Consider the following 14,724-nt stretch of genomic DNA (forward strand, 5'->3'; position numbering starts at 1 on the left):
CCGCTCCATATTACCTAGACACCTTCACCGTCGGAACCCAATATGTGGGGGTGGTTTGGCGGGGCAGCAGCCCAAGCAAGAAAAGATGCCCCCAAAAAGGCCATCCTACAGCTAAGATCGCAGCTGGACATGTTACAAAAGAGAGAAAAGCACTTGGAGAACCAGATGGCAGAGCAGGACGCGATAGCAAGGAAGAACGTATCCACGAACAAAGCTGGTAAGCAGGTCCTGATGTGGGAGACACCGTGATACTGAAGAGATATCCAGCCGCCAAAGCTGCTTTGAGACGCAAGAAATTACACGAGCGCACACTCGAACAGACATCAGCTCAGATTGCCCAAGTCGAGCAACAGATATATTCCATCGAAGCCGCCAACATCAACCAGGAAACACTCAACGCCATGAAGAACGCCGGATCGGCCATGAAGCAGATACATGGCAATCTCACCATAGACAAGGTGGATCAGACCATGGACGAGCTACGGGAGCAACATGCTCTCGGCGAAGAGATTGCCAACGCCATCACGAATGCTCCTATTGGTGAACCGATTGACGAAGCTGACCTCGAGGAAGAGCTGGAAGGACTGGAACAAGAGGCTATGGACGAACGAATGTTGAAGACTGGGCCCACACCGGTCACAGGCGAAATCAACCGGCTTCCCGCTGTCTCGGCTGGCCCCAGTAAGTCCCGCTGGAACCACAGAGGCGCAGTGGATATTGACTCAGCAGTAGTTGGCAACAAGCCCTCGACAGTGGAAGAAGACGAAGAGGAAGAACTCCGGAAACTACAGGCCGAAATGGCCGTGTGAGGCGGAGAGGCAGGGGGGCAGCGAGCAAGCTTTATCGGCTTGTTCCCGTTGCCTGCAATTCGGCGAGAGGCGATCCTCTCTAGTGTTTGACAGGAGCCGCCGAAGGACGGAAATGACAGCTCGGACTTGGGTTTGGATTGCGTGTCGTAGAGGGCGTCCTGGAGGTATTGGCTGCATTACATGATCGACAATGAGGGCTATGTTAGAGGCAGTACGATCAGAGTCAATTTGGTTTCGTTCCAGCTAAGTGCTTTCTTTCTATCTCCTGTAATATCTCAAGGAAGGCGCATTCCATCCATTGATCTGTTCTGTGCCTGTGCCCGCGCCTTGCTCCGCGGGACTTTGACCTTCACTTCACTTCGCCCTCATCTTCCCGTGTCCACTTTCGCAACATCCCCTCTTCCACCTCAAATCCTCAATGACGGTCGATTAAGCCTTCTGGTCTCCCCTGTCCATTTCTAGCACTGGGGATATTTCCCTCACGCAGAAAAGGATGGCGACCTCCAATTGCTCGCTCAGTCCCGAGGTGCACTACCTCGTGGTGGAGAAGTTGGTGGTGGATGCGAAAGAGCCCACTTGGAGCGGCGAATGTCGCAGGTATGCTTGCCTCAACTCACAATAGACTGTTGACTGATGCTCTTTCAGCGTCGCACGGACGACTCTGCTCAATCTCAGACTTACATCACGAGAATTCGCCAATATGGCCATCGTCAAAGCCGTCCTATTTGAGGAGCTTGAATTCCAGGCTACGAGGGACAATTTCACGCGTTTGAAGCAGACCAACCACGTCTCTTTTGCCCCTTTTGTCAAGCGAGTCTTCATCATGCCCAATCTTTACGGCGCAATACTAAATTCTTCTGGCTTCCAGAATATCCATCTGAACATTGCAGACCACCACCAGCGGTTGGAGGATTTGGAAGGTGATGCTGTGCGAGAGGCCGAGCTTGTCCGTGAATACCTACAAGGAGACTCTCATAGAATAGTCTTTGTGATAAACGGCGAGGATGAAATGAAGGATGCGTACCAGAAGTACAAGGAGTGCGCGCAAAAGGACCTTGAATTAATGCTTGAGGAGAGTTTGCACGACGTTTGGCTGGAATGCTTTCAAAGCTTTCAGCGTCTGACCTCGATGAGTGTCCATTCATTGCTGTCTAGGCATCCATTCATTCCTGCATGGGATTCTCTCGTCGTTGCTAATTCTCTTGATGTATGTCTTGAATGTGTTAGATGCATGGAAATTCTCACCCGGGACTTTATATCAGAAAGAAGTTTGGTTGCCCAAACAGTGGTCCCATGCATGGGGGCGGCAAACACAACACTGGAAGTTTTATCGGTGGACTGGGCAATATTGGTCATTCTTGGACGGGGATGGCGAGAGCGGGAATGCCAACTACCTCCCTTCGCTCGTTTGGCGGAACTCCGTATGTACAGCCCGAGTGATGACGTTCACGCCGAATGCAACGTCGATGTCGACACCGAGCTTAACTGGAGGATGGGTGTCGAGACCTTGCTTGACAAAACTCATACTACCTTACAGCATCTCGAAGTGTTTGGTACCCAGGAAGAGCCAGAACTGGAGTGGGTTTCTATGTCTCGTCTTAGTTTCCCATGCCTTCGGCACCTGGAGGTCAGCAACGTCTGGACCAACCTGGAATCATTGGCAGCCGATATATCACACTTCTCGGGGCTAGAGCAATTGGTGGTGGAAGGAGTTGAAATTATGACACGACGCGAGGGGGATTGGAAGCCGGTCTTCGACGCTCTTCGAGACCATCAGACTCGGATGAGCCTCATCTCCTTTCTCAATATCCGACGCATGGACGACACGACTTGGACCATCGATATTAGGGACTACGAACTCGAAAGCTATTACGCAAGAGAGGAAATGTATTCGTATCCTGAACCAATGGCAAGCAGTCTACGGGGATATCTCACCAAACGTGGGGGTTGGGATGGGCCTTTAGAAGAGTGGTTTCCCAGGACTGCGCAGTGAGATGCAGGACATTCTGCATCATTGACCGCAACCAAGGTCCAGGGTACCTAACATGGGTGATCGATACATGTGAGAAAAGGCTGCTGCGCAATGGAGCTGGACGAGTAGCTCCGATCTCGAGCACCTTGGCCACACCTGAAGGTTGTCAGGACTTTGACTCTTATGAGAGTTCAAGGGACGGCATGGTCACCCTCGGCCAGGGCTCAGCAGCAGACGAACGAGTATGCTTAACAGTATCATCACATGAAGCACATCAATTGAACGCTAGCGCATCTTCGCAGGCACAGCATTCATAGAATGTCATAAGAAGAGAATCCTTGGGGTGTTATACGGCTGTTTGTCACGCCTTTGATGATGCGTCCAGGGGAAATACTGTAGCATGGTAGGATCTGCTGCGGCGGCAAGGAATTCAGTTGAAACACAGAAAATTGCGTTCAGGTCTCTCATTTATCCGACAATTTCCACTGTTCGCATGAGGCATTGCAGAACTTCGCCGGTTGGCCAGGAAGCCAACCGCCAGCCTGAGTCAATTGAACACCGGTGCATAAATCATGAATGGCAGTTTAGAATCAGTGTCCAATCTCGTTGATGGTCATTGCTCACTATCGTGGCCCCCTCGTCACGCTATAGAAGACTAAGACAGCAAGAACCCACGCAAGATACGCTCCTCTCATCGCGCGCACTGATTGGCTCAACGCCGAGGCAGTGGCGCGCATTGATGATCGCCAGGCAAGTAAGTCAGCCAGGATATCGAGTTATGACTTGAAAGTCATACTCTTCCCCGCCAACTCCTTGCCCATTTTATTTCTCCTTGCGCCGGTCGTCGTATCCAAGGCCTTCGCGAAGGGGTTCATTCTCCTCGCCGTGTCCTGTCCACCCTTGCCACCTGCGCCTGGACCACCACCCCCGTTTGCATCGCCCGTCGCAGTTAACAGGGACGGCGCATTCGCGTAGTCGAATGGCGCCGCATTTTGAGCCACAGCGTCCGCGGCGGCCTTCTCGGCCGCTTTCCGCGCTTTCTTCTCTGCTTTGCGGGATTTCTTTGCTGCTCGAGCGGCTTCGTATTCGGGAAGGGCGCTGCTAGGCTGTTGCGGAGACAGGGCAATGGGCGTTGAAGCTGCCGAGGAGCTGATTGCAAGAGGGGCGGCTTCGCCCTCTTCGTCATCGGATTCATCGGCTTTGCGTTTCTTACCCTGGCTGCTGGGGTGGAGTGTGAAGATCTCGCTTGCTTTGCTACGGAGGTGATCCTCCGCACCTAATGACGTTCTCGAATTGACGGGCTCCTCGACTCGAGTGGAATGTGTTGCCGGGATAATTTGGGCTTGATCTTGCACGGGCTCTTGTTGGGCTGTGAAGTGACGGAGTGGTAGGATTGAGGAGAGCGCTTCCGTTGCGGCGGCGATGTCTGCTGGGAGTTGTGTGTGTTGAGGCGCAATGTCGCCCCAGAAGGTGGATGCTGATGAGCGAACTGCAACGGGATTGTCGATGTCTGCCACGCCGTCGTAGTTCAAGGAGTCGGTCTGTCGGCTGGCGGCCAACTGTTTCAGCGTTTCTCCAAGACCCGAGTAGCTTGTTTGAGGAGGATCCCGCTTTTCCTTGCGTGGGCGGCGGACAGGTATGCCTAGAGCTTTCTCGCAGTAGTCGAGCAGTTCCACGTGCGACTTGCCGTCCTTACCTTCGCATTTGCCTCGTTTGACGACTTCTACTATCTCAGGGATACGGTTGTGTACGAACTTCGCCTCGCCTCTGCAGGCGTGGTGAAAGTTCAACGCTGACGTTGGCATATTCTCGGCAACCAGCCACAACGTCCTGTTCGGTAGAATGTATTGAACCCCTTCGTCAAGTTCCCTCGCTTTGGCATCGCGCCACGCGTGGAGGGCGCGAAATACACCAAGTTGTTCCTTGCTCAGGGTGTTCGTGGAGCGCATTGTAAGCAAGTTGAGCCAGCCGAGTGGCCCACCGCCGGTCTCAAAATCATAAGGTTGACGAGTGTACACTTGCAGGGCTTCTTTCTTGGATTGTGTAAGTACGTAGTTTGTGAGATTGACATTGGCGGAGGAGCCTTGGACGAGCATGTTTCGTAGGTGGTCGTATATTGTGAGTAGGTAGTGGGTATCGCTACGGGCATAATCAAGTAATTCCTGAGGAAGAGGTCGAGTTCTCCAGTCGGCAAGCTGAAACTGCTTTTGCGCGTGGACGTTGGCGAATTGCAAGAGAAGGTGTTTCAGACCTTTACCCGGGAATTGCAGGGCGCATGCAGCATGGAACGTGTCGAACAGACCGACGATGTAGAGCCCGAGGTCGCGCTGCAGCCAGATGATGTCCATATTGGAACCGTGGAGGACCTTCAAGATGCTGGGGTCCGTGAAGACTTCATTGAGCATCTGAAGCTTCTCGCGCCAAGGTTTCAGGGTGTCTATGATCCAATCTTTGTCCCTTGTGCTGATCTGCATCAGGCAGACAAGACCGACATATGAGCGTTGGTCATTGTGTTCGAGATCGATTGCAATCTCCTTGGCCTTCCTGAGATCTTGTAACATGTCCTTAACACCTTCTTCTGTGTCGACGTAGATGGGTTTGCTTTCATCAATGGGGGAAAAGGGTGTCGGTTCGTTGAACTGGTAGACCGAGGGAGGGTATTGGTAGTCTTCGATCTCTCGCGCATAGGGGTGTTTGTACCCGGTCTCGGCATTGCCTACACTCTCCTCCAACGGTATCGTAGCATGAGGCTTCGTCTGTAGCAGAGGCTTGAAAGGAGTATCGTCAGAGTTGTTCACCTGTCTCTCAAAAGTGGTCTGCGGCTTCGGAATGTTGTCCTTGGCCCACCTCTGCACCCCGAATGCATTTTTCGCTGGTCCAGGTGACTCAGTGTCCTGTCGGGTCGGGCTCTGGGGTTTGATCACGCCTGAGAACTCGTCAAGTGCAGAGTCAGCCTTTTCCAGAAGACCGTCCACCACATCGACTATGCCACGCCAATTGTCCTCTACATCATCCTGGCCTTGGAGAGCAGGAGGTTTGAGCTGAGTGTCGCGGGTGGCAGCTTTGAGCAGCTTGCTGGTCAGGCGCAAAAGATGAGCATTCTGGCGATCGAGGGAGCGAGACAATTTCTCACTGGACGAGCGGTGGAAGCTCAAATCCTGGCTAGAAACTTGTGTTGCGCTCCTCGTTACGTTGATGAGGGAGGATTGAACAAGGTCTTGAAAGGCCTTGAAGTCGGCCGTCAAGTCCATGATGAGCAGCGTCGCATCTGCATTCGTCCAGATACCACCTCGGCCTGCAAGAGATAGCCAGCGACGTTGCAGGTTTGCACAAAACGTCAATGGGAAGTGAGGACAATTCGAAAGTTTTCGCGTCGAACCATGGATGGAGAACGGGAGTCACTCCGAGGATTTGCCGATGGTTTGCAAATCCGGTGAAGCATGAACGAAGTCGAGTCAGTTTCGAACCATTTGTCCTCACCATCTCACTACCTAGGTACATTAGAGCTCTATAATCCCGGACGTGCCTTCAAGTGGCCACGACCATGTTGACATGAAGACGCCGCTTGAATTCCACCACATGGCTGTCTGCCATGGTTTGAGCTTGCAAGAGCACCAGTTCCTAGATTCGTCGACAAGGTAAGAAGAAAGTGAAGCCACTTGACTTCTGAACATGATCAATCCAGGCCAAGTTACACCATACAGCGTGGACAAGATGTACCTAAGTCCTTAGTCTGTGTGACAGCTGGCTGGCGATATCCAGGCTATGTCGGAAGCTGGAAATTCGTGGATGAGAAGTAGCAGCTGCAATCAACATACCGGAGAAGGCAGTACATCTTTGAGGACGTCGACGAGTCCTTTCTGGTTGACACTGGTGTGCTCCTGGCTATCGGTCTGTGGTCAAGAAGGATCCGAAGCCTTGTAGTCAAGGCACGCGTTCACAGCACGCAGTGGCCGCTTCTTTCACCCAATGATCAAATCATTTCTCGGTTCTCCTGTATTCTGGACTATCCGCGTGGCCGAACCGCGCCTTCAAAGTCCCATAGAAGCTTCTATGCTATGACTCCTTCTCGAATCAGTCGTAGCAGAGCAGTGGGCAATACGGTGTTGCTTTCAAACGCACTGGATCTGGGTTGCAACAGTTGTGATTGAATCCAGAATTCGAGCTGAACACCAAGATACAGCCTCTAAAAATCCCTTTCGGGGAAGTACCCAATGTTTCACGCTCTCCATTACCGTTGACACGGTCGTCGATGTTCAATACAAATCGGGGCAACTTCCAACCTAGACAATGTAAAGGCTCGTCATCTTTGGCCGATCGACAATCAGCGGCCCTTCAATCGTTCAAGCATTTCCTCACAGCCATCAGCACTGAAATGCCCGATCAGACCCTTGTAAGTCCGCTTGGCGAACTGCTCGGCCCTGGTCAGCATCTTGTCCTCGAATGCTCTGATTGCGCCCGGGATCTTGGCGCCGTCGCCGTCACAGCCGATGATGGCGGTGGCGAGATCCAAGGAGTCAACCATGGCAAGGTTGACCCCCACACCAGCATAAGGCGTCATCAAATGTGCAGCATCGCCGATAAGCGTCACCCCTGCATCTGACTTCCAGCGATACCCCACGGGCAACATCCACATCTTGCGTGGGACAAGTTTGTCGTTGGCGTCGAGCAGAGCTCCCTTCAGATCATCACCGCAGTCTGCATAGTACTGTTCGACGAGCTCCTTCCTGGCCGTGTCTGGCTCGGACCAGTCAATACCACAATCCTCGAGCCAAGATTCGGGTTGCCGGACACCCGCATATACACGGATGCTGTTGTTCCCAAGTTTCTGGCATTGGATGGCTCGTCCCTCGGCGAACATGAAGCAGCTCCCTGCACCAACGAAGTCGCTCAGCCACTGGTGTTTCTTGTTGAAATGAGTAGCCCAAAGCTCAATGGCGGTAACTCCGGAGTAATAGGGTTGTTGGTCCGTTAGGTACGATCGCACTTTGGACCAAGCCCCATCAGCGCCAACAACAAGATCAAATCCCTCTTCCCGGCTGTCCTCGAACTGGAGGTTGTACCGACCAGGATCGGTCGATGAATTTTCCACAAATTGCAACTTCTTGGCCCAAACAACAGTACCAGGCTTTAGGGACTGAAGGAGTAGCTGCTGCAAGTTCATTCGATCAATCTCTGGTCGATCAGCGTACTGTTCGGGCCGAGCGTTTCCCTCCATGTTCTCATCGAACACAACCCTGCCATCGAATTTGACCAGCTTCATCACCTCGCCTTCAGGACGGGCATACTTTTTGAATTCGTCGGTAAGACCCGCATGCTTCAGAGCGAGCTGTCCTCCACGAGCATGAAGATCGACCGTACCCCCTTGGTCTCGGCTGAAGGCTTCAGTATCAAGTTCAAAGACAGTACAGGATATATTGTTGATCTGAAGAAGCCGTGCAAGCGTGAGGCCTGCGGGACCCCCACCAATGATCGCGATGCGAATGCTGCTCATGATGACTCTGTTGCTCTGAAGGTAACTGTGCTTGTTGGCTGCTGAGTTGGCTGTTCAGTACGCAAGTGTCTGTGGTCGACTCCCTTGATACAGAGGGATTCCTTTTTTTTTTATCTCACGTTCAGCTAACTCGCCTGCCCCCTGGGTCAATTCCTTTCATCCTTTCGCGCGCAATCTCCATAGCGCGGCCCGCTTTGCAACCCCGAGGCGCCAGCTAAGTACTAGACCAAGCGCGGCATGCCGTAACACTTTTCAGGAGCGATTTCTGTTAAACGCACGACGAGCCCGGTGAATGGTGAGGCATAAACATTCGTGTAAACGCGAGCCTCGTGTCAGATTTTAAAACCGAGGACCGAAAGCCGAAAACCTAAGGACGAAGCTTGTGGCCTGCAAGCTTTGCGGGCCCGAAGACGCGGTGATGGCGCCGATGTGGCTGACTCACAGTGAAGGAGACATTGATTTGCTGACGCGCATGTTCGATTAATCGACATCCACTCGCAAATGGACCTGTTGTAAAGATATGGACAAATCTTGACGAGTTCTTGCCGCGACCAGATCGATGCGGGATGCTGACATCCCGGCTCGGCCATGCAGCGGTTCTAGAACCACGGGCGATGCTGGGAACCATCTCGGCTGGATCCGCGTTGCCCACCCACACCAGCTGCCTTGCTGCATGCGATGATCAACTGATTATATGTGCCTAGCATTGCTCCGGCGATGAAATACCTCCCTCGATCTTCAAGGCCGCAGCATACCACAGCAGCACCATTGACGAGCATAGTCGACGAATAGGAGATCGAAAATTACCCACATCAACAAACAGCAGTCTAGATCACACATCGCTCGGTATTCGACAAGATCTTCTCAACCAGAGCCATCCGACAACTGACACCTCGAGACCGTCAAACTACCGACAATGTCTACCTCTCCCAGCACAACAACAAACGACCTCCTCGCCACAACCTTGACTCTACCACCAAAGATCGCTGTAATCATCTGCTCCCAACGCTCGCCTCGAATAGGCGACCAGATCGGTACATTTGTCTACAACATCCTCAAGCAGTACCAGGCCACCGCGTCAAAGTCGAGTTCGTACGAGCTCTCTCTGGTCGATTTGGCAGAGCATCCGCTCCCGTTCTTCGACGAGCCAGTCATCCCACAAACAATCACAAACCCACTAGACTACCACCATGAACACACGCGACAATGGTCGCATCTCATCTCCTCCTGCTCTGCCTTTGTCTTCGTCACCCCCCAATATAACTGGTCCTTCCCGGCAAACCTGAAGAATGCGATAGACTACCTATTCAACGAATGGGCCGGCAAACCCGCCATGGTCGTGAGCTACGGCGGCCACGGCGGTGGGAAATCGGCGGAGCAGTTGACGCAGGTTCTTCGGGCGGTGGGGATGAACGTGGTGAGCAGGAGTGTGGGACTGATGTTTCCTAAGCAGGGAGAGGATGGGAGGGCGTTCCTAAAGAAGGCGGCGAGGGGAAGCGATTTAGGTCTGGCCGAGGAGCAAAGTGACGGGGGAGTATGGGCGAAAGAGATGGGAGAGGTCAAGGAGCTGTTTGCCGAATTGGTGGGGATGTCGTCGCAGGGTGGGAAGTCGGCGGAATAGGGTCTGCACGTCCTAGGCAAGGAAGCGTCGCGTGCGGTTGGTATCGAGCTAGCAATCGCATACAGACAGTGCCATCATAAACAGCACGACATAAAGACCACATACGGCGCTCCGAGATGCCAGTGTTAGGAGTCCGGGATCACAGAACACAGCAGCTAGTGCCTTGGAGCCTTATGTGAACAGTGAATGAAGCAGAAACTCGACCCCTTGGTGTATTCGGCGGAAACTCAAGCTAGGTCGGTTTCATTCAAGGCACTTCGCCAGGAACTGTACCTACCTGTAAAGTGCGTTCCAGGCTTCAGCTGAGGATGGACGTTCCTCTAGAGCCCAAGGGGTCGGTCTTTCTGCGGACTGCCGATGCTTCAATACTCGAGTACAAGGTACAGTAGCCGAAATATGAACCTACCACATGCTCAACTGCTCAGTCACATCCCCCGAGCGGCAGAGTGATATCCCGCCCTTCATCATCCCTCATTACTCGGCCAACAGTGCGCTTCGTGCTCGCAAGAGTGGACCCATCCAGTCAGTCATCCTTTCCCCGTGTCTCTTGGAACAATGCTTCGTGAGACAGTCCACGTTGCCTAAAGCCCAGGGAGTCCTCCACCGACCCGAACGCATCTTCTTAATCCAATCCGCCTTGCAAAGCCGAGTGGGTTGGAGCCCTCACAGAAACCATACATAGGTTGATGCTTCTGCTGGAAGCAAACTTGATGTGCTCCTCGACCGTCCGCGTAAGATTGACTGCCCGATGTCGGCTTCCTTCGCCAGGCCAGGAGCAGCTCCTTGATTGTCACATCACCTCCGTCTTCGTGGAAAGAGTTTCGGTTTGCCTTGATCATCCATCCTGTTCGAATGTCCGGACTGGGGGCGCGCCAAGTTAGCCGAAAGTTCTCCCTGAGATCTATGCCGAAGTCGTGTAGGTGTCGTAAATGCGGGGAGATGAGGTCGCTTGTGTGCTGCTCACAAAGACAGAGGCAGGCCTCTAGGGGTTTTGATAACGCTTGTCACATTGTGGCTGCTCTGAGCCAATTAATCCACGACAATCCGCATCTGCTGCGGACCGGGTTGAGCACCTGCTTGCGGTCGTGCACCTTGCGGCGTGCTAAGATGTAGCCTACCTAGTCACGACGTGCTTGCATGTTCTGCCTCCCCGTGACGGAAAATCAGAATGGCATCAATCGCGAAGATCGCGACCGTCCGGTCCAGTCTGGACGCCGAACAAGAATTTCGTCTTTGCTGCTGGCCGTCTCCTCTCCGCGACCTGGCTGCCGCAGCGTTTTGCTGGCTCGAGTACAGTATATTTCTTGGTCCGCGGGTCACAGTGAAGCAGCCAAAGGCTACTACCTATTATTTAAAGCTCACTGAAGAGGTCCATTTGGGTAGTACAGGTTAATTACTGTAATGTCCGTGTGTCCATCCATGGTGACCTCGCGTCGTTCTTCGCGCCGAAGTTGGCAAGTCAAGCGCGTAGTGGCACGTGATGTATGCTGTGGGTTGGTCATATATTTAATAAAGCAAATTGCTCTCAACAATCACCAGAGTCAGTCGACAACAACGACTCCGACTCAGCCAGTCCTTGACCGGTCGCTTAGCTCAGTTGGTTAGAGCGTGGTGCTAATAGCAATTGTCAACTGCTAACGCCAAGGTCGCGAGTTCGACCCTCGTAGTGACCAAGAAATTCTTTTTGGATTTTTGCACAGTAGGGTCAGCGAGGCCAGTGACACGCTCCATACCCTCGGCGTTACACTCGATGCCTATTCTTTTTTTTATCTTTGATAATATTGACTTAGTCTATCCTTGAAGGTCGTCAAATGAAACTTAGCGCGAACTAATGCCAGGATATGAGCGGCGAGGCTCTCTTTTGCCCATCAAAAAAGTTGCTAACCTGTTTACACCATGCTCAAGGTGTTCGAGATCATCTTCAGGGCATTGTTGTATTGGCTCTCTAGAGCAGCGGCGAAGGACCACATGGCGCGTTTCAAGCGACGACATTTAGGGTAGACAAAGTACATAGGTAGGTACCTTATGTTGGTGCTGGTGTGATCTCAAGGGACCGGTTGGTCGGCCCCACGGGGTTTATCAAGATGAAAATACTCCGTATAGAGTACCTAACGCCGACGGGCACGGTTCGTGCGAGGCTACCAGCACCGCCTGTAACCTCCTACATGATGCCGGGACTTCTAATCACTGTAGCTGAAGGAGTAGGGGGACATGCCAGGCGGGCATACCTAGGTATACAATTACAGGTGTGAAGGCATGAAGCGATTGTCCAAAAAGGCGACAGCGGACAGCAGATGGTGTTGAGATTGGAACACCTACCTAGGTATACAAGGATAGTCTCACGGTCGAATAGTTCGGCGTTCAGCAGCAGAGATCCGCTAATCAAGATAAGGTTCTCCGTAACTGATACTACCCCTTTCCTTCACGCCTACGATTACTGCGCATAGAGGGGCATACCTATACCGTTCGACCTGCGCAGCAAGACAGAGTGCAATACCACAGTAGTCGGTCCTGGAGTCCCCTGGGATGGATGAGTCGACCAATCTGCGAAGGAAACACGCACATGGAAGCACCGACAGCAGAGACGGAGACACGCTTGGGGGTTCGGGGTTGATGGACAACTCCTGCTTCTGGAGATGAGGATCAAAGGCATACCGTTCCATACAATCCCATCGCATTGCATCGCGTCCCTGGCGAACTTGAAAAAGCGTGTCTTGCAAAGGCTATTTCTGGTTCACCGGGACCATAAATCGGGTAATCCCGTCGGCATAACCAATTTCTAGTCCTCATCTCCCTTTTGTCTCTATGTCCGACATCCAATCATCAATCACCAACCTCGCCACATTCATACCGCTCAATGCGGCGGTTTCCATTGTCGAGATGAAACTCTCCATCCCGTTCAGATACCACATGCCCTCCGAAGGACCACCGGCCTCTGCACACAAGGACCCCGTACACAACTTGAAGGGTTCGAATTTCGAGCGGGGCAGTTCGTAGGGATAGCTGTGCCAAGCCTTTTCATGCAGCCATGTTATTTCTGACTTTGAGATGGCGGATACGGGATCCTTGACGACGGCGGATGGGCGCGTGTACGGGAAGTCGAGCAAAGTCGAGAGGAATGTACCCGTCAGCGGCGCGGGAGAGAAGATCTTGTACAGGTATTGCGTGTCGTCCTCATTCTCATCCTCTGCGCCATTCCTCGTGCAATTCTCCATTGGTCCGCAGAAGACGCCGTCGGTGGCTGGATTCAGCACGTCCAGAGTGCTGATGGACCAGAAGCCCGACGGACCCACAGCATCGACGCCCCTTCTATCGCCCAGCTTCTCCGACATCTCGGCAGACAGAGTCGTCAGCACAGAGGAAGGCACGTCCGCTGGGTCGTCGAGGCCGAAGAATGCAGCTGAGAGACGATGCGGCGTGGCCAAAAGCGTGACGTGCAGGTCGACGTAGGGGATCTTTTCCGGCGGGTTGCGCAGCGGCTGGGTGAATGTGATGTTTGCGAACTGAAACGGCGCCGCGAGGATGAGGGCGTCAAACTCGTTCCCTCTAGGATGCGAAGCGAGTTGCGCATTGACCTCCTCGTTACCGGTTGTCAGGTTGTATCGCTGGCCGTGGCCTCTAGTGACGGTCGTGACGCTTGTGTTGAGATACACGGCGTCCGCCGACCCGGACACCATGTTGTCGAAGATCTGCCAGTTGCCGCCCTCGACGGCCATGGCGCCCTCGATCGCCATGCAAACTAGCGTCTCGAGGCCGTGGATGCCCGCGAGATTGCTGGCGTAGTTGACGCGGGTGCTCGCCTGGATGATCTCGCGGGCGAACGAAGCCCCCACTTTCGCACGCTGGAGGACTTCTTTCCCAGAGACGCCAGTGTATTGGTCCAGCCCTGTCGCGTCCACGGCCTCTTGGATACTCCAGAACGGGAAGATGGGCTGTTCGTAGAACTTGAGGAACTCGCCCACGGCCGTCCTCGTGGCTTGTCTGGTCCGGATGGGCGCAAGCCCGTACCGCCAGATCAACTTTGCAATGTCCCACCATCCCTGCCACGAGGATTTGTTATCGTCGTCATCGTCTCTTGCGGCTTTAAACACGAAGTGCTCTCCGTCCCAGATTCCCAGCTCGTACTTCGACTCCGGCGCGGACTCGTACAGCTTGACAGTGGAAGATAGTCCAAAGTCACGGGTTGCATTGTAGAGGATATGATTTATCTTGACGAAGATGCTGGCACCCAGTTCGACAGGGTAGCGTGGATCATCGAGGGCGTTGACTGTCGTGGTTCGTCCGCCGATGTGAGGGTTTGACTCGAAGACGGTGATCTCGAGGGGGATTTCCTCGGGACCCGTCGACGACTGGGAGAACTTGCGGAGATGGTACGAAGCTGAGGAGCCACCGGGGCCTGCGCCTATAATTGCTATGCGCTGGGGTCGTTGCCACCGTTGAGCATCATCGTTGAGGGGAGATTGAAGCTCGTCTGCGGTGACTAGTAGAAGATGCACGAGTGATATGACCGAAGCCAGCAGAGCGGCGCGCAGCATGATGGTTTTACGTGCCTCCAGGGCAATCCGGACAGGGAAACTACATGGCTGCGTGGTGTCGAGAGAAGAGCGAGAGGTAAATGGTACTCCGTAACATCTCGCGATTTCTTACTCCTCGCGGACGTGGTTTTGCCGAGTTCAAACCGCAACGACATCAACCTTCTGCGCCATCTATCGGCCACGGCTACCGCTCGTAAGTATGAATGCGATCAGCCATTATGGTGCAAATGATATTCTTGTTCTATCAGTACTCTAGTGTCAGCGTCAAATAGATACTCAAAGCCATGTGTATC

At 53.3% G+C, this 14,724-nt stretch overlaps 6 protein-coding genes across 6 annotated transcripts; 3 read left to right on the forward strand and 3 right to left on the reverse strand.

Annotated features, from left to right (window-relative positions):
• Positions 1-42: 42 nt before the first annotated feature.
• A1O7_03865 (uncharacterized protein) lies at positions 43-809 on the forward strand (the record flags this gene model as incomplete). The annotated part of the gene is made up of 3 exons (XM_007757882.1): positions 43-217; positions 268-681; positions 730-809. The coding sequence occupies 3 exons, from the start codon at positions 43-45 to the stop codon at positions 807-809; spliced, it is 669 nt and encodes a 222-aa protein (XP_007756072.1).
• Positions 810-1,509: 700 nt separating this feature from the next.
• On the forward strand, positions 1,510-2,802 carry A1O7_03866 (uncharacterized protein; the record flags this gene model as incomplete). The annotated part of the gene is made up of 1 exon (XM_007757883.1): positions 1,510-2,802. One exon carries the CDS (start codon positions 1,510-1,512, stop codon positions 2,800-2,802), a length of 1,293 nt encoding a protein of 430 aa, XP_007756073.1.
• A 755-nt stretch (positions 2,803-3,557) lies between these two features.
• Positions 3,558-6,032, reverse strand: A1O7_03867 (uncharacterized protein; the record flags this gene model as incomplete). Its single annotated transcript, XM_007757884.1, has 1 exon — positions 3,558-6,032. The coding sequence occupies one exon, from the start codon at positions 6,030-6,032 to the stop codon at positions 3,558-3,560; it is 2,475 nt and encodes an 824-aa protein (XP_007756074.1).
• A 1,073-nt stretch (positions 6,033-7,105) lies between these two features.
• Positions 7,106-8,275, reverse strand: A1O7_03868 (uncharacterized protein; the record flags this gene model as incomplete). Its single annotated transcript, XM_007757885.1, has 1 exon — positions 7,106-8,275. One exon carries the CDS (start codon positions 8,273-8,275, stop codon positions 7,106-7,108), a length of 1,170 nt encoding a protein of 389 aa, XP_007756075.1.
• A 916-nt stretch (positions 8,276-9,191) lies between these two features.
• Positions 9,192-9,896, forward strand: A1O7_03869 (uncharacterized protein; the record flags this gene model as incomplete). The annotated part of the gene is made up of 1 exon (XM_007757886.1): positions 9,192-9,896. One exon carries the CDS (start codon positions 9,192-9,194, stop codon positions 9,894-9,896), a length of 705 nt encoding a protein of 234 aa, XP_007756076.1.
• A 2,786-nt stretch (positions 9,897-12,682) lies between these two features.
• On the reverse strand, positions 12,683-14,431 carry A1O7_03871 (uncharacterized protein; the record flags this gene model as incomplete). Its single annotated transcript, XM_007757887.1, has 1 exon — positions 12,683-14,431. One exon carries the CDS (start codon positions 14,429-14,431, stop codon positions 12,683-12,685), a length of 1,749 nt encoding a protein of 582 aa, XP_007756077.1.
• Between the last annotated feature and the right edge of the window lie 293 nt (positions 14,432-14,724).

This window comes from Cladophialophora yegresii (genome assembly GCF_000585515.1).
Source record: "Cladophialophora yegresii CBS 114405 chromosome Unknown aczIN-supercont1.3, whole genome shotgun sequence".
Taxonomy (NCBI): domain Eukaryota; kingdom Fungi; phylum Ascomycota; class Eurotiomycetes; order Chaetothyriales; family Herpotrichiellaceae; genus Cladophialophora; species Cladophialophora yegresii.